General features: G+C 41.2%; 1 protein-coding gene across 14 annotated transcripts in view; it reads right to left on the bottom strand.

Annotated features, from left to right (window-relative positions):
• MEIS2 (Meis homeobox 2) overlaps positions 1–13,024 on the bottom strand; it is a 191,365-nt gene that overhangs the window by 81,654 nt on the left and 96,687 nt on the right. For 8 of the 14 annotated variants that reach the window (XM_069732499.1, XM_069732506.1, XM_069732496.1 and 5 more), the window contains exon 8: positions 6,218–6,363. In XM_069732499.1, the coding sequence (XP_069588600.1) occupies positions 6,218–6,363 (146 nt within the window). The remainder of the gene's footprint in view (positions 1–6,217; positions 6,364–13,024) is intronic. The other 6 variants (XM_069732502.1, XM_069732504.1, XM_069732501.1 and 3 more) reach the window with 1 other exon arrangement.

Genomic DNA, 13,024 nt, shown 5'->3' with positions numbered 1-13,024 from the left:
TGAGAGGCCAATTGAGTGAATGGAGGGCTCACTGGAATTAGAGAAGAGTGTCCGCCCCCTCCCTTTCCATGGGCACCACGAGTATTTGGAGTGCAGGTCAGCACATTGTGTATCTGGAATACCTTGCCTATTCCTGCTCTAGAGCTTAACCCCGCTGCATGGGAACAGTCTAGTGGTGGGACTGTTGTGCTGAGTGGCTATAGGATTTATAACATTTCTAAAAATATAATCTATGGAATCATAAGAAAAAGTGAACAGCTGAAGTCATGCCTCATGGACAATCATCTAACTTCATTGTGAATGATAAACTCTCAGAAAAACCTCCTGACCTACTATACCCAAACTAGGATGTAAAAAAAGTCTACAAATCCAAAAAATAGACACAAAAGGGAATTCAATATCTTTATAGTAATTGCCCCATTTGGCTTAGTAAACAAGGACATAGGCTTTACAAGGCCAAGCCAGTAAGCCATGGTTACATCACAAAAAGTAGATGTGTCCTGCAGAGCTACAGAGTACGTGATGTTGGCCATAGACAATAGATGGCTGTCAGCTGAACGGTGCTCTGGCCGATTGTTAGGCCAGCAGCTATCTCAACTGACTCTCCCATACACAGGACTATTGCTCTTGTCTATGAGAAAGCTGCCAACGGACACATCTTATCTCTAATAGAGGAGCAATGACATCAGCAATCCAAAATCAGACATACACGATCGACATCTCCTCCCAACCACCAGTCAGCCGGTGCCACCATACACATTGGACGGTTAACTGAACAAGTCAATATCGGTGAGTCCAGCCAACATTGGTTCTATGTGTATAGGGGCCTTTACTGTCCAAGGCAAATAGTCTCTTCAGAAAGGATGAAGACTTGGAACTGTAGTGCCTATTAGAAGTACCAATCTGAAAACGTCAATATCAACCCTTTTAGGGTTTAGGAAAAGAAGCCAAACCAGAAATTCCATTGCAGACACGTGTGTCACAGTGTTTACCCCTCATCAGCACAAAGCATTAAAAAAAAAAGTGGGCTGTAAGTTGTACATATATGTAATAATGCTCCAGATCTTAACTAATCTTGATCGCCATACTACGACAGTGGCTCCTTACTACACCCCTAGTCAATGGTATGACCAATTTAGCAAAATATATTGATTTACACAGAGAGTTTGCTGCACAAATCTCTAATACGTGCTTTACAGTGAAACGTGCATACTGCACCACTAGTCAGTAGTAATACAAGGATAGTGAAACAGTAAGTAGTGCTACTATATATATAGGGTCAGTCTCTAGTAGGTAATTTATTATGTCCATACATATACAATATGCAATAATTAGTTTAGGAAATGAGTGTCCCCCCCTTAATTAAGTGCACAAGAAGAACTGTAAGTGGCTTCCTCGCTGGCATAAATCTTTGATGTATCCATTCTTATTGCGTTGCCATATTCGATAGCGATCCTCTTAATCCCTCCATCTGATTCTATTCCGCTGATTGATTGGAAATGGAAGAGTTCCCTATGAAGGAAGGCCGTCACCTTAGTTTACCTTGCTCGCGCACAGACCGCTCGCTCTCTATATCCAGTTGACTTTTTGAGTTAGCACAACTTCCAGTTTGCTTTCTTTTAACAATACATAGTATAGCAAAGAATTCTTCTTCTCCATACATTCCAAAAAAAAAAAAAGAACAGAAAAATGACGAAATGCTGCGGTGATCCTATAAATCTCAGCTTTTCCTCTAGAAGCCTACCCGCACCCGTGTAAACCCTTTGCAAAGTGCAATTTCTCTGAACTACAATATACAACCATTCTTCCTCTTTCTCCCAGTCATAACAGGAGAAGAAAAAAAAGAAAAACAAACAGTTTCATATCAATGATACATATCGCTAAATCTGAAGTTTTCACTTGTGTTTTTTTTTTGTTTTTTTACAAATAAACGTACCCCCTCAACGTATCACATTACTTAAGGGGCAAATAAGAATGATGACAGGGACATTCCCCTCTGCCGCTCTTCGTGCGGGCGTTATGACGGGGCTGCAAACCAAGGGTTAATGCATTGTATGGTGGGTAAGGCCCCCAGCCGAAGTGATGTAGCAAAGAACAGCTGTGAAGTAATTCTACTAATGATGAGGATAATAAGCACATGGCAGGGTTCAGGGCTGGCTGCTGAAGCTTCACTGCTCCTGAATAGATAGAAGTCATTAAATACCCTTGATTATCTCTGACCAATATGTAATGGGTTTACAGCCCTTTCAATTAGTTAGTATTTGCCTAGGACTCATTATTTTGCCTTTCCTTAAGTAAGAAGTCCAGCGGTTCAATGTTCAGCGGAATTTCCGCTTAGCTAAGTGGACAGAGGTCAAAGACCTTTCGAAAAGAAGCATCTCTTCGCCAAAAAAACAGGTTCTTCTTGAACACCGGGTCACAAGAAACCTGGTTCTTGTCACCTCCATTTCTCCAGGCAAGGACATAAAGATGTCACAAAAAAGTCCGGTGATGTCCAACCAGATCAATACACAAACTACTCAGCCAGGTTTTCCCCATCACAAGTCTTAGGTAGGTCACAAGTAGTAAGTCACAAGTAGGATGGTGACAAGTAGTAAGTAGGTAAGTAGGTAAGTCACAAGTAGGATGGTGACAGCAACCAAACTCTATGAATTGATGATGCAACCAAAGGATAGCCGATAAATGTATGGTCCCTGGGAGTCTGACTGCTGGGACCTCCATCTGCTAAAGGGTTATTCCCAAAATCACAATGTGGATTTATAATAATGTACATGCATATTTATTAGTTTGTGCCAATATAAGCCATTTTTAAATCTGGCCCATTTTGACAAATCACCCCACAAAGAATGCCCCTTCTGGCTCCATTTACCCTCCAGTTGCCATTGGGACACTCCTGCTGTAGATTAATCTGATGGTGGATCATGCACAGTGCAGCCTCTACAAGCTGGTGTTCTACAAGCATAGCTCTGTTCTGGGTTGTGTCTAGAACAGAGCTTCAACTGTGAGGGATAATGTCACAAGAAGGGGCAGTGGTGCCTTCATTACAGCGTAAGGCTCATACCAGGAAGTAGTAATGGGCGGCTAACTAAGATGGGTGATTTTCTGGGGGTTGAGAGGAGAGATAAACTGCATGATAATAATAATAATAATAATCTTTATGTTTATATAGCGCTAACATATTCCGCAGCGCTTTACAGTTTGCACACATTATCATCGCTGTCCCCGTTGGGGCTCACAATCTAAATATGCATGATGAACTGTATACAGAGGAGACAGAAAGGAAAAATATAATGCAGGATGTGCTATATACAGGGGGTCTGAGAGGAGAGATATACTGCAGGATGGGCTGTATATAGAGGGAATGAAAAGAGAAATATACAGCAGGATGGGCTACATGCAAGGGGCTGAGGGTATGTGCACACGTATCTGTAAGGGCTGCGGATTTTTCCTCAGCGGATTTGATAAATCCGCAGTGCAAAACCGCTGCGGTTTTTCCTGCGGATTTATCGCGGTTTCTATTGCGGATTCCGCTGCGGGTTTACACCTGCAGTTTTCTATTGGAGCAGGTGTAAACCCGCATCGGAATCCGCACAAAGAATTGACATGCTGCGGAATGTAAACCGCTGCGTTTCCGCGCGTTTTTTCAGCAGCATGTGCACTGCAGATTTTGTTTCCCATAGGTTTACATTATACTGTAAATGCATAGGAAACCGCTGCGGATCCGCAGCAAAATCCGCAGAGTGTGCACATACCCTGAGAGAAGAGATATACTGCAGATACTGCAGAATGTGCTGTATAAACAGGAGACAGAAAGTGAAAATATAGTGCAGGATGTGCTCTATACAGGGGTCTGAGAGGAGAGATATACTGCAGGATGGGCTGTATATAGAGGGGATGAAAGGCGAAATATACAGCAGGATGGGCTATATACAAGGGGCTGAGAGGATAGATATACTGCAGGATGCGCTGTATACAGAGGAGAAAGAAGGGAAAAATATACTGCAGGATGTGCGCTATACAGGGGGTCTGAGAAGAGATATACTGCAGGATGGGCTGTATATAGAGAGGATGAAAAGTGAAATATACAGCAGGATGGGCTATATACAAGGGGCTGAGAGGGGAGATATACTGCAGGTTGGGCTTTATACAGAGGAGACAGAAAGGAAAAATATAGTGCAGGGTGTGCTTTATACAAGGGTCTGAGAGGAGACATATAAGACATATACTGCAGGATGGGTTGTTCATAGAGGGGATGAAAAGAGAGATATACAGCAGGATGGGCTATATACAAGGGGCTGAGAGGGGAGTTATACTGCAGGTTGGGCTTTATACAGAGGAGACAGAAAGGAAAAATATAGTGCAGGGTGTGCTTTATACAAGGGTCTGAGAGGATACATATAAGACATATACTGCAGGATGGACGGTACATAGAGGGGATGAAAAGAGAAATATAAAGCAGGATGGGCTATATATGAGCGGCTGAGAGGAGAGTTATGCTGCAGTATGGACTGTATACAGAAGAGACAGGAGAAATATAGTGCAGGATGTGCTCTATACAGGGGGTCTGAGAGGAGAGATATACTACAGGATTAGCTGTATATAGAGGGGATGAAAAGAGAAATATACAGCAAGATGGGCTCTATACAAGGGGATGAAAGGAGAAATATACTGCAGGATGGGGTTTATACAGGTGGCCGAGATAAGTGATATACTGCAGGATGGAATCTATACAGCGAACTGAGAGGAGAGATATACTGCACGATGGGCTGTATAGAGGGGCAGAGATAAGTTGAGCCATGATTATTGCTTGCTGCTGATAGATCAGTTTTGTGAAACTGCAAATGCTGCTCTGTTAATGCATATAGGAGAGGAATTTCTTCTGCCATGTGCATTAATAGAGCTGCATTTGCAGTTTCACAAAAATGATATGTCAGAACAGGCAATAGATAAAGCTATGTCCTGCCATTGTGGAGGAGAGTTGAGCTCTGCTAGAACCAGCTAATGATGTAAAATCACTGTGCAGTTGTACTGATGTATATGGCAGATGATAAAATTGGTCAGGAAGGGTCCTATACAAGAGCAGAGAGTGCATGGAAACATAAGGTGAACTTTACCCTTAGATTAGCTTGCTGATAACTGAGAGAGCTGTGGCTTGTCAGGAACACACAGGAGAGGGCAAGGGATCTGCAGCACTGAGGAGAAGCTGCTGGATGCATCGAAGGACAGATAGAGATGAAAAAAGACGCAAAGAAGACACTTTATCTTGCACTTAGTCGGTATATTAACAATAAGTAAGCATTTACGGTGCTGTATGAAAATAATACCATTTTGGGAATAACTCTTTAAGAGAACAGCCTCCATGTTAGTGGACTAATACTGTTCATGCAGGATGTCTGCTCAGCTATCTTTTATGAGCCTGTGGGAATCTTCATGTACATGTGTAACCACTGCTCCCACATACAGTGAATGGACCAGTGGTTACGCATATGAACTACCACTTCATCCACATGGGACGAGACCTTCCTTTTCGGGATGATTGGTGATTCCATTGGAGAGATCACTAGCGATCATACATTTATGGGTCAGTGATAAATGATAAGAGAAGTCCCATATAAAATGTGAACACTGGGTTTTCTTAATTCATTCTTAAGTTTGGGCTTAAGTATCATCCAAGGTGTATACTACATCCATTAGAGAACCCGCACAAATCTCCTTAACTTCCACACTTACGACTGACCGTAAGTCTAGTGTAATTTATCACTATTACCGTAAGTTTTTGACCTTCTCAAACAATCCATTCTGAACTAAAACGTCAATGACAATCCACAGACCTTCTTCACAATAAAAAATATTTACAGATATATTTTCCTATGGCCATACCAAAACCACATGGTTTTAATCAGATCTTAACAATTATATATTTTTTATGTTTGGAAATGTAAAGAGACATTCACTATGTAACAGATGAAGGCTTAGCGTAACTCTCCAACAAGCACCAACAGTATCTAACGTCTATACAAACATACACATGCCTTAGGTTCACAAATTTTCTTGTGCACCCTGGAAATGGACTCCTCATAAAAAATTAATCCATCATTAGGGCAATCAACAGTCCATTTTCAATGCAGGCACGCTTTATGGAATTTTTATAGGTTTCGTTCAACACTTGACATTCCAGATTAGAAATAAAACACTATGAGACGTAGTGATCACTCACCGTGAGATGTTGGAAAAGCCACGCCCTCATAATATTCGTTGCTACTTTGGGGAATATGCCTCTTTTCTTTTGCCTCTTTTTGTCCTTGTCTGGGTCATCATCGTCCCCTGTGCCGGGAGATGCAACACTGTTATCTAAAACATCCCCTGGATGATAGAAAGAGAGATATATGGATAACATCAGACAAATGTTTTTAGAAAAAAGGCTAGGCCAAATCAAATGGATGGCATAAGACTATAGACAGCCCATTGTCAGGACTTTCAACCCTTGCATGGCTTGAAGCTTCCATCCAGTGGTGAACATCTCTTTGTCATCTTAAACTTCTTGCCTGTGGAGTCCTCTACTGAAAAAGGCCATCAGTCTTCTGTAACTTAGCAAGATGTTCTTCTGCCATGTTCTACAGTAATGTGACACTAGTGTACCTGAAAGTTCTCTGAACACATCAAAGGTAGTCATTACAGGACTTCTTCGGTCATCACCGGCTTCCTTCAGACTTTGACATTTGATTTGTGATAAGCTAAGTCTACATTGTGTAGCACAACTTTTTCTATAGTCAAGGAATTGATGACTTATGTTAGGCTCCATGCTTAGCCAGTTGGCAAAGCTATACAACATCTGTCTAAGCATTATGGAAGATAGTGGGAAATAAAGCAATAGCTGGATTCCTCAAAGGTACAAATCTGTCATGTGGACCTAGCATCTTCCAAAGTTCTTAGAATTGCGTGCCCACAAAAACAGGTCTCATTCAGGTTTCTCTCTTGGTCCTTGATGGAGAATATCCATACTTTTGGCAACCAACAGTAAGCAAGCGGTGCTATAAATGCCCATGAAACAATTAACTAAAGTTGAGTTCTGCCAATAATCAAGCCTTAGGTACCATAGAAGTCTTTGCTTTCCATTTCCCTCAAGCTCGTACTTCAATAGAATAAACTACTACACTACCATGTGCTTCTGGAGCAATAAAGCAGGACATGCCACCCCAGAACTAAAATGGTTAAATTTTTTTTAAAAAAAGAGATACACTCGTCAACGCCAGTGTGCCAACTTAATCAGAAGTTTCCATCACCCAGTCTTGCTCTTTTGTGCTTTTCCATGGCATTAATTGTGCATTAGCAAAAATCATTCACTTTTAAGAGCCTTGCTTATTTTTTTCGCCCTGCGGCTCCGATGCCTTGAAAGCAATGCCTGCAGGGCGTGTGAATTATGTATCTGAAAAACCCTGCTGCCAGGGCAATACTGGCCCCCACCTTCTGAAAATTTATACCGCCATGTCTCCCCCTTTTTGGGAAGGCATCAATCAACGCAGGCCGGATATATTACTCGCATGCATTAATATTTGAACTAATAACTTTCGGGGGGAAAAAAACAGGGCATCTAGGGTTAGACATGGAGGCGAGTTACTTGTGGGATAATGAAATGCAAAATAAATGAAGATTAGGAGGACACTGCTCTGGATGGCTGATTTTTTTTTTCTTCTTTTTTTTTTTCATCTTACACATCATTAGTCCACAGTCACACGAAAGAGAAAAACTGGAGGGGGAGTTAATGCTCCCTGCTGGCCCCTGACAAGCTCTATGTCCAAGGGAGGGACATGTATGCAGCCACTGGGATCACTGCCTCGTGTAATAGCAGAACAGACATTAATTAGCGCCAAAAAGCTATAAATCTCAAACTATGGCAGAAGCATATACCAGGAAAAGTTCTAAGACTTCCAAGAACACATCGAAGACACATCAACCAACATTGACGACACATCGACCACACAAAATGGTCACTCACATATCCAGTGTCAGTGTTATCTGCAGACTAGACTTTCCTTCACCAAGGGCAAAAAATCAGGTTTCTGTTCCAGCCCCATATTTAGATGGCTTGACCAAGGCAGCGTTTTTGTTGGCACCCAGCCCATGTTGCATATCGAAAAATGTCCAGTTATCAATTACTGATCTAGGACCGATCAGTGATCATACTGCTTGGGGTTGGAGGGTTTTGGTATGCAGTGTCTTGTCTATTCAGGCAGATTTGGTATTACAGTGGTCATTCTATTACAAAACAGAAAAGTAGTTTCAGATGTTCCAGATGATATGTAGGTGCCAGATGTATCTTTATTACTCTGGCATAACTTCTGTCACTACCGCAATTTCAAAAGAGTCATTGTACAGAATATCCAGATCACCGAATCTTCAATCACAATGCTTTTATAGAGACAACCCCATGGGTCTGCCATAGATATGATATTGGCCGCCATCTGGGGACTTTAACGTTTTTTTTAATCCATATTTTGCTGAAAATTTGACTGGGTTGATCACTGTTTTGGGTTGTAATTGACCCAGCTATCAAAAACAACTGGATCAATTTATACATTAACTGGCCCTGTTGTTTTTGGCAATTGGGTCAATTTTTGGCCTAGTTATACAATAATTGCATAAAATTTGCTGAGTAATTAAAATAGGACTTTGCCTTCTTTTGTATATGTAAATTATTTAATCTGATCGGGCCAGGATACCCAATCTGAAGCTGGTTACTTACCCAGGATATACTCAATACACCTGATTCATCATTGCATTTTTGCCAATTTTTTTTATGTGAATTACACCTCTCGTTTACTTTTTTATTTGATACAAATTCATCAAAAGAGTTGTGTCTTTTTCAAGTAGCCTTTTGTGGTTTTGTTAAATTTTTAGATCAGTCTGACATTTCCAGATGTTTTAAACTGATTCATGAAATGCGACTTTTTTAAAAAGTCACAAAACTTGCCACAACTCTACTCTAGTCCTGTAGTGATCTTATGTACAGTACAGACCAAAAGTTTGGACACACCTTCTCATTTAAAGATTTTTCTGTATTTTCATGACTATGAAAATTGTAAATTCACACTGAAGGCATCAAAACTATGAATTAACACATGTGGAATTATATACTTAACAAAAAAGTGTGAAACAACTGAAAATATGTCTTATATTCTAGGTTCTTCAAAGTAGCCACCTTTTGCTTTGATGACTGCTTTGCACACTCTTAAAATTCTCTTGATTAGCTTCAAGAGGTAGTCACCGGGAATGGTTTTCACTTCACTTCACAGGTGTACCCTGTCAGGTTTAATAAGTGGGATTTCTTGCCTTATAAATGGGGTTGGGACCATCAGTTGTGTTGTGCAGAAGTCTGGTGGATACACAGCTGATAGTCCTACTCAATAGACTGTTAGAATTTGTATTATGGCAAGAAAAAAGCAGCTAAGTAAAGAAAAACTGGTGGCCATCATTACTTTAAGAAATGAAGGTCAGTCAGTCTGAAAAATTGGGAAAACTTTGAAAGTGTCCCCAAGTGCAGTGGCAAAAACCATCAAGTGCTACAAAGAAACTGGTTCACATGAGGACCGCCCCAGGAAAGGAAGACCAAGAGTCACCTCTGCTTCTGAGGATAAGTTTATCCAAGTCACCAGCCTCAGAGATCAAAGGTTAACAGCAGCTCAGATTAGAGACCAGGTCAATGCCACGCAGAGTTCTAGCAGCAGACACATCTCTACAACAACTGTTAAGAGGAGACTTTGTGCAGCAGGCCTTCATGGTAAAATAGCTGCTAGGAAACCACTGGTAAGGACAGGCAACAAGTAGAAGAGACTTCTTTGGTCTAAAGAACACAAGGAATGGACATTAGACCAGTGGAAATCTGTGCTTTGGTCTAATGAGTCCAAATTTGAGATCTTTGGTTCCAACCACCGTGTCTTTGTGCGACGCAGAAAACGTGAACGGATGGATTCTACATTCCTGGTTCCCACCGTGAAGCATGGAGGAGGAAGTGTGATGGTGTGGGGGTGCTTTGCTGGTGACACTTTTGGGGATTTATTCAAAATTGAAGGCATACTGAACCAGCATGGCTACCACAGCATCTTGCAGCGGCATGCTATTCCATCCGGTTTGCGACCATCATTTATTTTTCAACAGGACAATGACCCCAAACACACCTCCAGGCTGTGCAAGGGCTATTTGACCAAGAAGGAGAGTGATGGGGTGCTACGCCAGATGACCTGGCCTCCATAGTCACCAGACCTGAACCCAATTGAGATGGTTTGGGGGGAGCTGGACCGCAGAGTGAAGGCAAAAGGGCCAACAAGTGCTAAGCATCTCTGGGAACTCCTTCAAGATTGTTGGAAGACCATTCCCGGTGACAACCTCTTGAAGCTCATCAAGAGAATACCAAGAGTGTGCAAAGTCATCAAAGCAAATGGTGGCTACTTTGAGGAACCTAGAATATAAGACATATTTTCAGTTGTTTCACACTTTTCTGTTAAGTATATAATTCCACATGTGTTAATTCATAGTTTTGATGCCTTCAGTGTGAATTTACAATTTTCAAAGTCATGAAAATGCAGAAAAATCTTTAAATGAGGTGTGTCCAAAGTGTGTCCAGGTGCAATCATATGCATCTTTATATATATATGTAGCTATCTAGTTGTTTTACCATAAGCTTGCTGTCTGAGAATGTAATGGTAACAAGACATAAGAGTGCATTTGCCACCTTATTAGTAACCGTACATGCATCAATTCACATGTAATATTCATCCACGTTATGTCTCAGCAACCACAACTGCATTTCTAACCACACTGGGTGTCTACTACTAGCCGGGCACTTATACAGAGCGTCCATGTCTGTAGTGTAGTGCTCAGTGACTGTACATAGAGAGTCATCACTGAGCGCTGTCATACTTCTCTTTCTTTTCTTTTCTTTCTTATCTTTTACTGATACATTGCAATTCTTTAACATGGAAAATTGTACTTGGTTTTGTACATTCTAATAATGACTACTGTGTAAAAAACGAATCACAATACAGATGAAAAAAAATATCTCTTTTTCTGATGAAAATTGGATCATTTTTTTATAGGCTTCTTTGAACTTAGCCTTATGCTAACTATAAGCCTTCATATTACATTACACAGATGATAGATTTGTTGGGGTCTTTAACAGTCTCATAAAATTACTAAGCTCAGAGGCAAAACTTCTGGGCCCCAATGAAAAACTTGTAAGCAGGTCCTAACATGCGACATTTAAAGGGAACCTGACTGTCCCCACCTGCTTCTATTGCAGTGTGTATGACCACTCCATTGTTCTGCAATGAGATTTTTTGAGCAATGCTAATTTTGCTGTTTCTTTTTTTTAAACAAAGTCAGGGATTATATGGAGGCTGTCAATTGTAGACGTGATTTGAAAATCTGAGGCAGAACTAGTCTGGGAGAAGAGACTCCCAGCCGAACTAGTCCACATATCACAAGCAGTAGGATAAAAGTCCTTTTTAAAAAAAAACAAACAAACAAAAAACAGCAAAATTAGTATTGCATATAAAATACCATTTCAGAATAAAGAAAGGATCATGCATACTGCTATAGCAGCAATTGGGGCCGTCAGGAGACCTTCTCTTTAAAATACTGGTGAATTCCCAGATCTGATGTCCATCTATGTAGCTATTCATTATTGTTTGCTTCCAGTATGTCACTACTATCAGCAGAACTGATCCCATAGATCCCAGGTGCAGTCATCTGGTGCATCAGTAGCTACAGCAGATTGGTCGTAGTGTCAGATCAGGCATCATTATTTTTTGTCTAGTGCCGGATTGGTGCATAAACGGCAACACTTTTAAGCGAATGTATCCGATTCAGGTGTAAAAGAACTGATATATGGAAACCTAACTGTAGAAAAGGGGACTTTTGAATTAGGCAACTTGGCCAATGTGACTACTAGTGATGAGCGAACATGCTCGGATAAGGTGTCATCATGCTCGGGTGCTACTGAGTGTTTTCAGTGTACTCGAATAATATGTTCAAGTCCCCGCGACTGCATGTCTTGTGGTTGCTCGAGAGCCATAACACATGCAGGAATTGTCTAACAAACAGACAATCCCTGCATCTGTTGTGATAGTCGAACAGCTGCAAGACATGCAGCTGTGATGATTTTAACATATTTTTCAAGTCACTCGGTTGGCACCCAAGCACGGTCATACAACACCTTATCCGAGCATGTTCGCTCATCACTAGTCACAACTACTTGTGCACGCCATTTAGCAATGTACTGACCTTGACTGTTAGAGAAATTTGGTACTTGAATGTCAGGAAACGCTGTGAAATCTCTATGAATAACGCATGGATTACTGTGCTGTCATCTGCTTTACATACTGGCTCAATACATAAGACCATATTGCAACCAGGAGCTTGACCTTGGCATAGTGGATGTAACCATGTACCATGACAAAGTCTGATAAAGCTTCACCAATGTTTTACTCTAAGCGTCCTCTGACACTTGAGTATAAATTGGACCAGTGCAATCCGATAAAAAAATCGTATAGTGCTCGGACCAATGTTATTCAGCGGGATCTGCAGATTTTTTCTGTGTTGTCTTCGACATGCTGCGATTTCACTCCGAAATTGGACAGTGCGAGAAGAAAATTGCATGCATTGGACAGTGCGAGAAGAAAATTGCATGCCGTACGGACCAACAGTATAACATCCGATTTTTATGGATACATTACAATTCTGTAACATACAAATGGTAAACGGTCCTGTAAATGATTAATAGCTGCTGGGTAAAAAACGGACTGTATACAGACTACAAATGGCAAATGAGGAAAGATTGTCTCACTCTACTGGGTGAGAATGAGACCAATTGCTAATATGTAAGTGTGAGTGATCCCTTAGGCTACTGTTGTGAATTCTGTGGCTGAATTCACTCCTGTGGTCACAAGTGGTACTGCAGCTTCTGGGCTTCCTCCCTCAGGTGTTCTGGTGAGCTCGTTGGCTGCCTTGTTATTTAACTCCACCTGAT

This window comes from Ranitomeya imitator, chromosome 1, assembly GCF_032444005.1.
Source record: "Ranitomeya imitator isolate aRanImi1 chromosome 1, aRanImi1.pri, whole genome shotgun sequence".
NCBI lineage: Eukaryota > Metazoa > Chordata > Amphibia > Anura > Dendrobatidae > Ranitomeya > Ranitomeya imitator.
The sequence above is the reverse complement of the archived record's forward strand: the minus strand, read 5'-3'. Positions and strand labels throughout refer to the sequence as shown.